The sequence below is a fragment of the Lissotriton helveticus genome, chromosome 12 (assembly GCF_964261635.1).
Source record: "Lissotriton helveticus chromosome 12, aLisHel1.1, whole genome shotgun sequence".
Taxonomy (NCBI): Eukaryota; Metazoa; Chordata; class Amphibia; order Caudata; family Salamandridae; genus Lissotriton; species Lissotriton helveticus.
Window position 1 is genome coordinate 861,626,329 of NC_136073.1, and position 16,574 is coordinate 861,642,902.

The 16,574-nt window shown below is 40.2% G+C and overlaps 1 protein-coding gene across 3 annotated transcripts in view; it reads right to left on the reverse strand.

Annotated features, from left to right (window-relative positions):
* Positions 1-16,574, reverse strand: part of CRTC1 (CREB regulated transcription coactivator 1) — a 214,808-nt gene that overhangs the window by 22,803 nt on the left and 175,431 nt on the right. The window contains exon 12 of one of the 3 annotated variants that reach the window (XM_078669878.1): positions 10,901-11,002. The exons of the other annotated variants lie outside the window; for them this stretch is intronic. Within the exon in view, the coding sequence (XP_078526004.1) occupies positions 10,901-11,002 (102 nt within the window). The remainder of the gene's footprint in view (positions 1-10,900; positions 11,003-16,574) is intronic. 3 annotated transcript variants of the gene reach the window in all.

The following is a 16,574-nucleotide window of genomic DNA, read 5'->3' on the forward strand; positions in this document are numbered from 1 at the left end:
AAAAAGACTACACCTCTTATCGCCTACATCCACTGATCTGCAGTTGGGGAGTTAGAATCCAGCCAACCTCCAACCCTGAAACAGGCGTACAACTAATTGGGAAAGAAAAAAGTGTATTGAATCCCTATCTCAGGCACAGAATAAACAAGCTGATCTAAGGATAAAGATGTATAGATTCTATAAATTTCTGTTAAAATGATCACTAAACTGGATAATGATCCCTCAGTGTTTAATATATATGGTAATGCAGTTTTAATATGCCAATTGAAGAGTTTAAATACAGTAAATAAAGATGGGGAAGTATCCAATAAAGACAAATATTTCGATTTTCTACTTTAAGACCATTCAATATTTGAGCTACAAATTTAACAAGATTCTTAATGAAGATACAACTCAACATGGTCAACAGGATTATTTGATGAACTGCTCAGCATTCTTTAATAACTTATATATTACCCTTGAAGTGCTGGGAAGGAAAGCATCTGCAGACGATTAAAACGTCTGGAAAACTAGAAGGTAATAATGAAGGAAGAGAGCTTCAAATTTAACAAGTTGATTAAAATCCAATAACAGTCCAGTCTGGCCAAGAATGAAGGCTCAGTGTATAAGATGGGGGCAAAAGGTCTCCTCTCAGGAAACCCAAATGTGTAATACTGACTGATGGATTTTTTTTTTCTAGAACTGGAAACTTTTGTACCTAGAAAAATAACTTTTTTTACTTTCAATAATATGTTCCATTTAAATAATACATAAAAAGCATTTTATTAAATACGTTTTGTATAGAAAGAGGAGGAAATGTGTACAATGGAATGCCATTAAGCGTTCTAACTGCAAGAAAGCATTTGGGGACATTTGCAGAAATTCGAGACTACAATATAGTAATAAAGAATTTGTTTACAATAAAGCACCGATTTTAAACCAAATCGGACAATACCATTAATAGTAGTAAGTGAATCTGTACCCAACAGAAATGTAGTAAGTGAATCTGTACCCAACAGAAATAGAATATCATAATTATATGTACAGAATGCATTTTATAATGCAGTACATGAGCATTTCATTGATTTATTGTACCTTTTATTAATGATGCAACACCAAAGGCCACAAATACCTAAAGATCCAGGGGCTACAAATCAGGGTTTAGTCAAAACAATATTAATTTATTATTGATTAAAGAAAAGTCACTGAACCAGGGCATCTAATTACAAAACCCTACAAAATAAGAATTAGATAACAAAAATGTAGTAATTCGGAATATATAGGATTGATGTAAGACCAGAAAGATGATGTCTACTGTTGATGTGATTTAGAAGCAAAAAGGGCATTGCTAGTGTGTATTAGAAGAGGTATAACACAAAAAGTGGTAACAAAAATCTACTTTATAATGCAAGTAAAACAATATTTAGAAAACTATGATATATTTTATTACCACAGTTGTTACTGACATTTTAGGGTTCCTAGTTGCAAGATTGTATCCCAGTAATGAAATGAGACTCCTACTGTCGTAAAATTAAGAATAAAAACGAATAACATTTTGCACTAAGGATTTTTGATAGATAGGAGACCATAGATTAAAATATTTGAGGTACTGGAGCCCATTCTATGGGTAATTTGAGTAATCGAGGACATAGGTGGTAACCAGTATGTGCTTTAGAATCTTTTTGCACAGATGCACAATTAAATAAATTATTTTACAGCCTTATCTTTTCCATTAAGAAATATTCTTGATGTGCACACTGATTATATCAAGGCAAGGCAGTTAAAGGTACACACTTTAAGTTAAACGCCATGTACTTTTCTATCATCTTCAATATTAATATGATTTAAAAGTGGTGTCCTGAGGTCGTGGTTTTATCACTGCTTTCTTTAAATTGTGATTAAAAGGGAGCAACCTGTTTTAAGGTTACGAAGAAAAAGAACATGACTTACTAGTTGACAAATATAAGTATGCCTTTTCCACTGCATGCAAATACAAAAATAACATTTTAAAAAGTCTTGTTTGAGGGGCGGAAAAGGGGAGGTCAGGTTAGCGACAAAGAACGGCCATGCAAAATGCTTTAAACACCCATAAAATCTGAACTCTGAAGGCATTATTCAACATTTTACCTGCCAACTGCCATCAAGGAAACAAAAATCTAGCTTGCAACACAAATCAGTCTTATTCTAAAGCCTTATTTACAGAGTTGAAAGGGGTATGAAGACCCATAAATCACAGAGGGGAAGATAGGGGTTTCACCAACTGGAAATATTTTCAAGGTTGAAGAAAGAAGAGGAAATAAAAACATTGACTAATGTCCGTCTGTCAACCAAAGTTACTTAGGCAGATTAACCGACGTGGATAATTACGAAAAACAAATATGAAGTATCATGCATGAAATTCTACGCTGTGATGCTTTTCAGATTTACAGTGGCAGATTTCTGCAAATCTCCTGGAAGACAGAAATCTTCACAAATTGTAGGTAAAAGGTTTGGAGGAATGGCAAATGCAAATGTCCCTGACAATTCTATTGACAGAACATTCCCTTGGAGTAGGTGACACAAGACTTGGATATGAATCAGTCAATTTCCATGTGCATGTATTGTGAACAGATCTATTTGTGTATTACCAAGGGTGTGGAAGATTGGGTCTACCACACTTTGATATGGCTCCCAGCACATTACAGAAACCACCAACACCGCTGGACACCTGTTAGACCAATTTTTAATTAGCAATATCACAGTCAACAAGCCAGCAACCATGACCGAGACAGACCACACCCTCGCCAGTTTCCGTATACCAGTCCAGCACCACCACAGACCTATCGACCACCAGCCCTGCCTGCCGCAGCAGGAAAAGCATCACAGAAGAGTGGGCTTCCGACCTCTCCGGGCATTGGCCTGAGCACACCAGCAACTTGCTGAAAGCCATCAACAACCGGATCACCACACAAGCACTAACACCCTGCCTTCCTTCAAACGCAGCCCAATCACAAGCGCCTGACCACAGGCCAGTTGGGACACAGTGAAACTGGGACTTCATATGCAAATGTGCTTATTTCAAACTCCTCCCACACAGATACAAGGCACTACACAACTTAAGCCCCTCCGACCTGAACACTCACATCCCGTTCCACCAATCACCCAGACAAATCCATTCCGCAGAACTTGTACTCACACACATCCCACGTGTACACAGAACCACATTAGGAAGACGGTTCTCCTACATTCCTATGAAAGTGTGGAACAACCACCCACTCCACATCAGACCCGCCTCCCCTCTTCTTGAATTCCACAAGAAGCTGAAGACCTGGCTTCCCAATTAACTAACCTACTATAGGCAGGGCCAGGCTCTGGGTGCACACATTAGCTCAGCGTCAGGATACCGCCGCGGTGATAGTGTCCTTAATAAATACACAAAAAGAAACATAATTAAGATTGAATTAGCCTGTGTATGGCTGCTGATGTACATATCATGGCTAAAGTGCTTTTATTTATTTTCATCCTTGGTGTGAGTGGATTAAATTATGCTGTTTGTTTGGTAACCTCGTTCCACTGGTCTAAGATATTAGGGAGGATGGATAAGAATTGGTTGTTCTTCTGCTACAGCAGAAGTGTTTCTAGCAGAAAACGTGCCTCAGTTTGATCACTGCACAGTTTTAAGTCGTCTAGGGTAAGAGTCAAGTCCCTTACTGAGGAGGCAGATTCCAGGTCTTGCCATATATTTGACTCTCCCCGCGAAGCCTCTTTCATGGGTTGATAATACTGCTCATCCTCCCCATAAAGATCTTCTTGCTCATCCTCCTGCAGTTCTGGAGTTGCTGGGCAGTCTAACTCTTTGTGGGTTCCTTCAGCTTCTTTGCTCTCTAAAGCCTTTGTGAGGAGCATAAAGGACTTCACTTATCAACACAATGTTACTTTTTCAGAAGTAAAGCAGCCATGTCAGCCTTGAGCTGAAGTTTTTTCCTTTTGCTTGCTTGACATCAACCAGCCTTCTTTTTCAAAGACGAAGACACATTCTTCAGATCTTTTTTCTTCCTTCATCCCAATTTTGGAATCAATTTAGAGGGTCACACATGTTCCCTCTGCTTTCTACTGACTTGGACCTGTGAGGCTGTTTTGTTTTGGGCGCTCCTCGACTTATGAGTGCTTCGTGCCTTCGTGACTGTTTCAGTGGCTTCAAGTTCAAAATCTTTGGCTCAGACCTACTGCAAGCCAGTAGCACAGTGGGTGCATGCTTTTTGACATCAATGTTCTTTCTTCTACTGTCTCTTAGGGTTTTGGTATTTTGCTTCAACGTCTGCTCTGGTAATCGATATTCACATCCATTTTTTTTACCCCATTTCATAGAGGCTATCACTTCTTAAGCAATCAGTGATTCAGCACTGTGGACCATGCTTCCAAACCCAATGGCAGCAAACAGAATCCAAAGATGGGCGACAACACACACATGGGCATTGTGGGCTTAGGTTGAACGTCATATGGGTCTAGCACTTCTGTGGAAAAAAGCTCCTTTTGCAAAATGTTCGCGCTTCTGTAAAAGGGATAGCAGCATTTTACAAAAGCCTTGGAACTAATCAATGATTTCAGCAAAAACAAACTGACTTGTCTAACCATTATTACATAAGCGGAAATGTGGTACCTAAATTATTTCATCAAAAATGTTGTGAAGCAAGGTAGATGGAAGCGCTTGTTAGGCTTCATAGCTTCTCATATATTGAATCCGTTAGGGATTGACTTTGGTGTGGCATACACAACTTAAATTTTTTCAAGATCTCGAACATAAACATCGCATGGATACCCTCACGAGTAACAATATCTCGAGCATGAGCAGCGCCCTACAAATCCACTTTTTATTACATTACTGCTTTATCTCCTTGAGAAAAATAGTGGACGAAACCATGAACACAGATGATAGCAGTGTAAACTAGATTTATTAAAATCACTCACATCAAATGACCTAGAAATCTTGGTAGCTGATTTACCACTGAACCCAATTTAAAAATTACCATGTATACAAAATATAGAATAGGCAAACCTTAAAGCTCAAGTAAACAAAATGAAAATATAATCATACAGAAAGCATTTAGAAACACTCCTCTAGGAGTGTATCACAGAGGAAAATTCATCTAAGACACCAACCTTCTTGTCCTCATCCAATGGAACCATCTCATGACATGAAAAAGCCTTTTACAAGCAGTGGTATGGCTCTTTAGAAGGCCACTGGAAACTTGAAATGCACATCAGCTTTCAATGACCTCCATTACCATCTGCAACCTGCACTTATCACTTTCAAGGCTTGCAGTATTGGCTACAAAACAGAGAAAACAAGTAACCAGGCATCTTTATGCTAGGCGCTGAGAATTTTGGAATTCCATCAGAATAGAACAGGCATATTTCCTTCTCCGATTCAGAATCAACTGAAAGCCGTACTCTTCAAACACCTTATTTACAGGTAACAATGAAGTTGACAAGGCATAAAATGATTCTCTACAGATGCATGAAGTGCCCTTTTGACATCCACTCTTAGCTCTCACCCTCTGTCACATTTTGTCGCTCTATTTCATCTACCATCAAACTAGGTTGGGCCTATACATCTCCCTATATATAAAAAATTTCAAAGATTATTATAGCATCCACTAGCACCCTCTTCAAACTGCAGAACAACTGGTCAAACTGGACATAGGCAGATACATCTCTAAATGAAGCTCATAAGACTGGAAACTGATCAGCTCAATGGAAAGAAATAGTCTTGGTTATGCTAACAACCTAAATACCAAGGAGGGAACCAGCTCGAACATCTCTGTCTGGCACACGCAAGCCTAACAGTTCTGAAAATCTCTTGACAAAATAATGAAGTTAGTAGCCACAGAAACTTTTTACCACAACTTTTTGGGCCTGGTTCAATAATTTGTTATACACGTTCTCTTGACATTATTCTAAGAGAAACAGACCTTTCCCTTTAACTGAATCTTTTAATTTTTATTTGAAAGCCACAGTCAAAACTCTGACAATTAAAGAGATATATAAAGTGGAAAAAATGGCTGCACCTGAGTTATCACACCTGTTACAATGTTTCCATCAAAGAAAAACCAACCTACCTAAAATGCGCAGTAGGGCATTTGGAAACAGCATCCATAAAATATTAGTATTTATATAGTGTTAATTACCCCTGACAAGGCATTAAGAATATTTCAGCGAGTGAATATTAAGGACTACATATAAAGGAATAACAGAAATGAATACCAGTCATGATGTAAATCCTGCCCTAGGGGAAACGATGGTTGGTAGCAATTCGGAAAAAAAGGAGTTTTGCTAGAAATTAACTAACAATCGGGAAGCAACTGGTACGGAAAACAATATTAGGGGAATAAAAGAGCGTAAAGGAGAAAACAATATCAAGCTTCATCTGAGAAATATTGGAGACATAACTCTTTTGGGTATGTGTTAAGAGATTTGTAAATGAACAGTAAAAACAAGTTTGTTTTTCTTTAAGCATCTGGAGTGATAAAGTTGACCACCATGTGGATTTATTGTCTAATGTTTAATGATACCCTTGTCTACTGAAAATAACTTGTTTGCACCCTCATATGCTTTGTCATCAGTGCAATAGTAAAAAGAAGGTGGGATAAAGAAAGGAAGAGGTCTAATGAGTAATAATGATGATTTACATCTTTGCTGAGAGGTTCAGAATTTCAGAACATAACTGTCTGGCCCGCTAGCTTAATTTGAAATTTGTTAACAGCAAATTAATTCTCCACTTTTTTACTGCAGGTCACACAGAGCCTTCAACAAGGCGCAACGAGGAGGGATTTAAAGACTGGGCAAATGATAAAACTTCTCCACAAGTTTGAAATAGAAATAATAAGCTAGTTCTATGCTAACTTTAACTAGAATTAAAAAAAAAAAAATATATATATATATATATATATATATATATATATATTTGAATTCTAGTTAAAGTTAGCATAGAACTAGCTTATTATTCAGTCTGACTGGCTGCAACGAAAGGGCTTCTTCCCATGCAGACACTGCAAAGTATGCAAAATCGCAAAGGCCACGAAAGAAGTAGAAATCAGGAAAGGAACCAAATGGACAATACCACAACATCTGACATGTAAGAGTACCCATGTGGTTTATCTAATTGAATGCCCCTGCAACAGAAGATATATAGGGAGCACAACTTTCGAGGCCAAAAAGCGGATACTTGAACATACAAGGGCCACAACTAACAAAGATCGATCATACGCAGTGGCGAAACACATGGAAGAATCACATGGAAGCAATTGGGAACTTCTGAAATACTGTGCTATAGAACAAGTCCCACAGTCAGAAAGGGGTGGCGATCGCCAGAAAATCCTACGACGAAAGGAGTCGAAACACATCATAAATTTCAGAACCCTGGAGCCCAGAGGTCTGAACTTAACGGAAGAACTCTATGTACACCTCTAATCATGAAAATGGTAACCCAAAGAGACCCCTGGATAACATGGAATTAGCCCACTAGAGGGCAATCCACAAACGAATTATCAGGAAATAAACCTGCATAAAACAGAATGACATCCTGCCTTGTAAACAATAATGAGGTAACACCATCAGATTGCATCCCAAAATTCTGAATCGAAGTGAGTGCAAAGATGACAAAAAAACTCACCAAAGAGTGAAAAACTGTTTGCAGAACAAACATAATGTTTTATTTCCCCCCCCCCCTTTTCTTTTCCTGAGTTATGAAACTGAAGAGAAAAAAGCGAACTGGTGACGAAAATGTAGTGGACACTACATTAACCAGAATGCACTAACTGATAACACAGGAAATCACATGATGCAGTGTTTAAAAGGAGGACTTAGAAACCGGCTCGACATCCCGTGAACAAGCTTTGTAAGGAAGCGAAACGCGTTGGGTTTTGGTTGCTGATTAAACCGCTGTCACAAAACTGAGACGGGAGAGTGCGTTTTTATTTCCCCTCGGGGAACTTCAAGCAATATTTAAACGACGAGCCCAGTCGTAAAAAACTGCACCACGCCTGAAAAAACGAGCGCCGACACCAATTTGGGCGACAACTGCTATATATATATATATATTTATATTATGTAGGGATTTACAATGCTAGGTTTTAGTACAGAATCATGTTTCACATACAGGAAGTCTCTTTATACTTGGAAAATAGGGATGGATGGTGTGGATCTTGCCATAAGGATGAATTAAAAGAATGTCACTAAAATATATACATCAAGAATATATATACATATATATATACTTAGAATTTTGCATTGAAAATCTGGAGATTGTATCACACTTCTTACAAATGAAAATAAAATCGAAAATGCTTTTTTCGATTTTATTTTCATTTGCAATAAGTTCAAGACAAACTCCAGATTTTCAACGCAAAATTCTAAGCATATATATTTTCTTGATGTATGTACAGCATCATACGTAAACACCTTTGATTCAGTAGGCTCTCAAATTGCTTGTACTTGATGTAAGCAGGTGAGTTTTATGAGTGAATTTAAAATGCAACGTCCAGGCAAAATAAATGCAATTAATAACAAGCTTTGGCATAGCCAATAGGTCTCGCCTTTGGGACCTTATAAGTGTTTAGTTATCCAGCACAATATCCTTGGTGCAACAACATCAAGTTTTGCATGGCTAAACACTTATAAGGTCCCAAAGGCGAGGCCTATTGGCTATGCCAATGCTTGTTTTTGGCCTGTGACCCTTTGCATGCTGTGCCTTAGGCGGCACATACCACAATGAGAGAAGCAGAACTACAGGTCCCAGAATACACAGTTCTGCCCAGTAAAAAAGCCACGACTGGCTGCAGGAATCTCACAGGGCATGGAGCCGCTAGACAGAGGAGCAGATGTGAGCTCAGCTCCAGTCTGTCTTGCACAGACTGTCGAGGTCACGGAAGGGTCCCCGGCGTCCCCGGGCCCCTGCGCCCTGAAGCGAAGGGAGCTTTTAATATTTCCATTCTTCTCTGCACAGAGCCGTCCCCCTGACAGCCAATTATTCGCCACTCGTAATATGTAGGCCAGGCCAAGCCCAGGGCCCCAGGAGGGAGGGCGGGAATCATTCGGATTGTGGCAGGGGCGATGCTGCATGTGCACCGCAGGAAGCGTCCACGAATGCTGCGAGTTCCTGATGGGCGCCTGCGGCACTCTGGGAGCTGACCCTGGCCGCAAGTAAGCAGCCGTGGCTCGGGGGGGGGCACCTTGTGGTGGGAGCTATATCTAAAGGGGGGCGGCGGGGGGGAGGCCTGGGTTTATGGTCGGGCCCTGCTCGGGTTCAGACAGCTCTGAGCCCAGCCTGCGCTGCTCCCTCTGGAGCACCCACTGAGAGAGACTGTTCGGCGATTAGTGCTGAGACCTATGCGCAGCCTGCTGCAGGTCGCACCTTTACAACACGAGGGCGCTAGCTACGCACTTCATCCTTCAGGGGTGGATGAAGTGAGTGAAGTTGGTAACAGGACCGCCTGTTAATTACAGCGCTGTGGAAGAGCACAAGTGATCCCAATTGCTTACTGCTAGATAACTGCCAGCTGTTCACGTGAGTTTGTAATACTTATCTAAGCGCCTAAAAGCAATCTTGCTGACACTGTGAGCTATACTCTTCTGTATCGATGGTCACAACTCCACATATATTTCTCAGTCTGTTATTAGTCATAATATTTTTTCTTTTTATTGTACCACGCACACGGAGCCTTTGTTCCTTTCCTTCTCCAACCACTTCAGTGTTCGTTTTAGTATTTCCAACAGCAAACAAGCACGCGAGTGATGCGCGCGTGCCACAGCGAGACATCTGTTTAGCATTATCGCGCACGCATCTGGCCCTTGCGGGTAACCGCAAGCAATAGGCAGTGGGCGGAGCAAAGGCGGGACATGCACCCGCCTTTGCCCAATTGTGTGCTGTCTTTCTCAGAAAGACGCACGCAAAGGCAAATAGCCTCTGAATGAAAATAAACATCACGCACGAGCGTGTGGTGAGCATCCAAAGCCCTTTTACTGTTTACATAAAGTCTCGCCAGAGCAGCGCATGTGCGCTGCTACAGGCTCGACCTAAAAAACAAAGTCCACACAACCAAAGTCAGTTGAGGGTGATTTATTTTGCTTAAGGTCCTGGAGAAGAAAAATTAAGTGTTTTATGACATGGATGAAAAAGACTCCCCAGAGGCAATATCTGTTGGGCAGAGGCAACATCACCCCGAAGACATCACCATGTAGAAAGCACAAGTCTCCAACATCATCCATTGAATTCTGCATATTGGCGTGACATGGGAGCAAGTGGTGTTGAGCCCTTCTCTGTTGCTTTCCATTATCAACATGACAGCCCGTGGCGTGATCCCCACGTTTACACTATTGCTAGGGCGCTGCTGGGCAGTAGGGTATACAGTCATCTGATGGACAGATGCTCTGTGTTTTCAAAGGCTTCTCTCTCTATTTCAGACATCAGGCAATATAAGAAAAATGATAAATGGAGACTGGGTGGTTTACTGAACTAGGATTTAAAACGCTTTTAATAAACTGCAGGTGCATTAGCCACTAATGACAATTATTATAAAAACATATTACTGATGAGGATTCAAAGAACAAACAGGAAGTATATGATCTTTTTATTAAACTGAGATACTATTCAACTTCCTTGTAAACTGCTGTAGACTGATATTTGGTGGAAGAATACAGACTGTATGGACCTTCGCTGATAAAACTTTGCAAACTGGGTGAATGTCCATGTAGATCAGATTACTACCAAAAAAATGGCCTGAATCAATCACTTACAGCTGTATGAAACCACAAACAAGATGAGACGTTCAGTGATTCATGATGCACATACAGATACAGTGGGAAACCATGGGTCGGCAATGGAAAGACTCAGCTACATGAGTGAAAACAAAAGCAAGGCCTGTGAAATCACAGAGACCCTTACTTGAGGGGAGCTGCCAGGAGAGAAGCCTTGATTGGAGACAGGAGAAGTGGGAGACTGGTTGGCTGGGGATCCAGCATTACTGCGGTACTGCTGGAGTGAAGCCTACAGAATAACACAGAATTAAACATAGTGGGATCGCAGGACACCTTACCAACTAAGCACTTAATGGTCTATAGCTCGGCAAAATCTTTCAGAGCCCTAGAATGCCAAAGTAATGCATATGTCAACCTCAAACACCAGCAAATTTAAATTCTAGAATGTAATCTAGGCATGAATGGTAGTGCACTGCCACTAAGATTTTAATGAAAATAAATGTTTTGAAATTTAAATTCAAGAAGCAAATAATTTCCTCGTCTTAGAACACTATGCCATTTAAGCCAGGACAAAACATTCTTACACAAATTTACCTAACTAATGGATTTTTGGCTTAGTCTTCTTGAATCGATTCCAAAAGTTATATTGTTCCCCTAATACAAGAAGCTTTCTAAATTGGTCATTTATTTCTTGGTTACTCCATTTATGTAAAAGTTTCAAACAATGTGGAGTAACAGGAGTCAAAAACTAAATCGGTATAACTATGTAATAGTCTTTCAAATATTTTCCATGTAAAAATATTTGTACACTGGAAAAACTTCTTCAAAAAAGCAACAGCCTCACACTTTGGGCCTACAAAGATTAATTCATAGATCCATACTAAAATATATTTTTCTGTTGTACTATATTGAAAATGGTTATGTTTGCAACTTACATCACATTGTTTTGGCACTCGCAGAAATACTGCACAACTTGACAAAACCATGCAATAGATATGCAATCAACCAAATTTCCTCAAAAGATAACAGGTTAACTTATGTAGGATGACCAAATTCAGAAAATCACTGGTCGGAAGCAAATGCAAGCAATGCAGCCACAAGTAACAATCTTTCTGTGATCCTACTGCATCTCTAGACACTTTCAGAAAACACATTTATAGAAACACTCAGTGTCACTGGTTCCCTTCTCCTCAACACTTTGTGCTCACGTAGGCACTTTACAAAAGAAAGTGAACTGCTCATAATACGAGCAGTCAAATGTATTAATACACATTTTTAATTCTACTGGCAGACTGAACATGATGCAACAGAGCAGAAAAAGGCAAATCTATCTCAGTTGTGTTTGTAAGGCTGGTGAAAGGTTCATAAATTTCAAATAAATTGTAAAGCCAAGAGGCGTGATTTTTTTCTCAACAAATGGGAAATATGGTGTTAAAGTCAAGACAACTAGTTTAAACGCACGCATGTTTGATTTTTGCTTTTAATTTTTTACAGCTTTGGGCATAAAGTCCAAATAAAATGCTAAAGGATAAGACCTTTAAAGACTAACATAACATTTAAGCCACTTTTCGAAAATATCCATTAACCAACAAAGGCTATTCTTGCAAAAGGACTACATTAAAATATAAATATACACAAACACCATAGAGCATCCTTTACAAAATCATGAAAATTTACTGCGGATGAAGCGCTTTTCTCAATTTACTGTGTACCAGAAAAAGAAAATTGTATTGTGCGCTAGCTGCTTAACATATATAATAAATATTGGTGTGAGATTACTACATTTGACTTAAAAGGAGACAATTTGTTTAGAGATTTGTGTCATGTGATATTAATATCTCTTCACAGTACACATTTGATCACTCACTCGATTACTTAAGAATAACAGATTGATATGACCTTACTGGACAACATTCTAAAATTAACAATGTTCACTTGTGTACTAAAAGTGCACTAGCAATGTCCATATGCATAGGCAATACATTTTCCAAAACCCCAAACCATTATCTGCAATGGGTTTAACCCGAAAATAACCATGAATGATAGATCAGTGTATGTTTCAAAATAAAATGTATACGTGGTTTAAAGTTTTCACATGGATATGAATGTAAGAGTTCTAACAAAAAATATCATGACAAATTGTTTTCATTTACATACTTATTCCGAAAAGATCTACAATGATTATGTGGTTTAACCCATGTGAGAACAGTGAGCTAAAATCTCTTTCCAAATAAATTGTTTTTCTGAAACAACATAAGTTAAACACAGAATTAAAAATGACCTTCTAGATTTTTATATGGATGATTTCGAATTATCTTATGTTACCATACAAACTTGCAACTTTAATTTTGATAAGGTAGGAAACGTTATAGAAGTCTTTCACAGTGGAGGCTCTAAAATGTCAGATGTCTACGATACACACCGTTCAGGAGTTAAGTCTCATGCAGGTGACAAATGGTGAGACAGAATTAAAGTGCCTTATCCTCTGAAATTTGAATGCAAAGTGTGAGATCTGCTTATAGGTATTGACGGCTCCTGAATGATATTAAAAGGTGTCACAAATAATGACTGCCACAACAACAGAAAAGTATAGCTTGGGCCTCTGACTCGTAATTGAATGTGTGCTTTAATAAAACCAGTGACATTCTTTTTCATTACTCACTACACTACTGCAACTCAACTTTAGGCTAACTAAAGCCAAATGGATAAAATTAACTGTATGCTACCTGCATGGCAAATAGTTAATCGGCTAAATGGATTTCTGCATTAATATAGATTTACAACGTGAACATAAAAATATGTTTGAATTTAAATGCGTCACATTGCCTTCCGCATTTTTAATGTCAACAGCTTGTATGAAAAATGAAATAGAATGGCACAATTAATGACATAAAATTGGTTTTAATATAGCTCAACTACCTGGTCTTCAAAGCCCTTGGAACGGAAGCATTAAGGATGGAATGAGAAATATGATAAGGGGCTTAGTCGAGCTTACTACGACGTACATCAAAACACTGTTCCAAATAAAGTTAAACATATTAACTCTGCTAGACAGAGTGAGGCAAGATAAAGTTCAAATTACTTACCCCTCGTCCCGATATAGTATGTAGACCACAAAATCAATTTTATGACCAGGTGGTTGAATCTATTGCTGCGTGCTGGTGCAACCAAAAAAACCCTAATGAAAAATTACTTACCTTCTGTTAACGCTCTTTTTGGTGCGTGCTTTCATCTACCCACAGGTGCCTCGGATTTAGAATATCCCCAGGTGCCAGACTGGATATGGGGAATTCTTCAGCAATGCTCCTGCACCGTGACAAGTGATGCTGAGTGGCACCGTACAGATCCATATCACCCAGAAATGATGGAGCGCAGCCGCATATAAGTGGAAGCCATTACATTAGTTTTTGTTTTTCACCTTTTGTGACCTCAGATATGGAGCATGGAACAAATTGCTAAAGACAGTGTGTTGGTCTTCTAACTCGTTTTTTTTTTATAGATATTAAAGAGGTCACTCCATAGATGGGGAGGTGGGACGGGTGTTAGGAAACTTGAATTGGATAGAGATTCCTACAGAAAGAGAGCCACCAACAGAATGTAAATTGTTTTTATGATTGGTAACTCTAGCAGCAGATCCCTCTGCTTTAAAATAGATACTATAGAAGCACCTCCTAAAGGTGGTTTGAATGGCCAGACAGTCTTACAGAACTAAGCAATTGGAGAGGTGGGGGCCGGCACAGCTAAGCGTGATGGGGCGGGGCAGCGTGGATGGTTTGACAGAATTAAATAAATAACATCTATTCCGTCGGCTTCCCCCCGTCGTGCCATGCCCGTCTCACCGTACTTACCTGTGCCAGCCGCCGCTGCTTCTAGCTGGACCAGACAGTCAACTAAAGTATACAAAAAACGTGATGGGTGAGATGATTGAATTAATCTTGGTCAGTGAAAATTACTCTGGGCTGCATACCAGTCCATTGGATGTCAATACAGTAGTGCTTCGTGAATGTATGCATCAACGCACATGTTGCAGCCAGGCAGAAGTCTAGAACTACTCTCGCCACTGTCGCTTAGCAGTCTTGGTGGATTGAGCCCACAGACCTTCATAAGGCTGCTTCTTAGCCAGTGCAATAAATATTAGAGGAATATCCTATTCTGCATAGCCTTCCCTTTCTCAGCACCAGGGAATCCCATAAAGCTGACCATCCATGCAATGGTCTTTTTTGCAATCAATGGAAAAGCTTAGTGCTCTCTTGGGTTCAAGACGATGGAGCTGGTAGTGTGACTGACTGAACAACGTGGTAAGGATTCGTAACCTTTGTCAAGAATACTGCAAGAGTACTCAGCATCAATTCGTCCAGGAAAAAGGTGGTTTAAAGAGGTTGCATTGAAAGCTCTTGCAGTATAATTGCATGGCATTCTGACGTACCTTTCAAAGATAAGAGCCTTAGATATCAGATGTGCATAGACTCGAAGGGCAGTTAATGAGAAACGTCAAGACAAACTTGCGGTCCCATTGAGGCATAACAAATAGTTTTAAAGGAAATGTGAGGCAAACCTTGTATACACCATATCACAACTAGTGGCTTAAATAAATATAGCCAAATGCTTACCCTGAGGAGTGCTTTAGAGGAAAATCCAGCAGAGAGAATTGTTGGCACTGCGTTTGACGGTAGTGAACATATCTAGCCTGGGTGTACCCCATTGTTCAAAGATGCCCTGTCCCACCTTGCTTGGGATGAAGACGCCACTCAGTCAGCTAGGCAATGCCTGCTTAGTCAAACTCTGGCAACCATAGACCCTGTCAGGTGGATCAGTCCAGCCACCTCCAAAGACATAGTCACTCCTGATAAGATACAGGAGCCCACTCCACCCTGCTTGTTGCAGTACATGGCTTTAGTGGTGTCTGGGCAGAGTTGCATCAGCTTTTTTTTTAAAATTTTTAAAATCGATGCCAGGAAGGCAAATTGCTCATAGGGCCAGAAAACAAATATTGTGCTGGCTTCTCTGCTGGACACCTGGGGACCTCTAATCTTCACTACTTCCAGGTGCAGCCCCCGACCCCTACCAATCCAGCAGTAACGCACTTGTCACCATCATGGGCTTCAGGTGGAGGAGGAAGAGTACCCTGCCACCAGCACCCACTCCAGACTTCCTTAACATCTTGATGGAGTCGAAGAGGCATCCTTGATGCTGGGGCCACAGGAATCTGAAGCTCTATTGTAGGGGCCACATGTGCCACGGGGCATTCCAGATGAGTAGACTGCACGAGGGCATGAGACCAGGAAGCCTCAGGGCTATCTTCACTAAAACCTACGATTGGTCCCGAAACATCAGGCTCGAATTCAGAATCTTCTGTATCTTCAATGAGTGGGGAAAAGCCTTTGAACACTGCGTCCCAAAATGCCCCAATGAATTTAAGCCTCTGTAAGGGGTTCAGCTGGGGCTTTGGCTTGCTGACTGTAAAACCCAATGATGTCAGAAGTTCGGCCATCTTACGTAGGATCTCTAGGACTAACTGAGGCAAGCCCACCATTAGCAGTCACTCATCAAGGTATGGGAATTCCTGCACTCCAGACTTCTAAAGATGGGTAGCGACCACCGACATCACTTTCGTGAACACCGAAGGGACAGAGGTTAGGCCAGAGGGTAGCACAGTATATTGAAAGTGTTTCTGGCCCAACTGGTGGATGGAAGCACTGCTGGAGAACTCCGAGGATCTTGCCTGGTGCCGGTGGATATGCTATAGGGGACAAATATGAAGTTCTAATTATCCATCAGAAAACATGTCTTATAAATGTAATCATCCTTTGATCGATCACACATAGGGCACAACTCCCATCTCATGCTTCTGCACCGGTTAC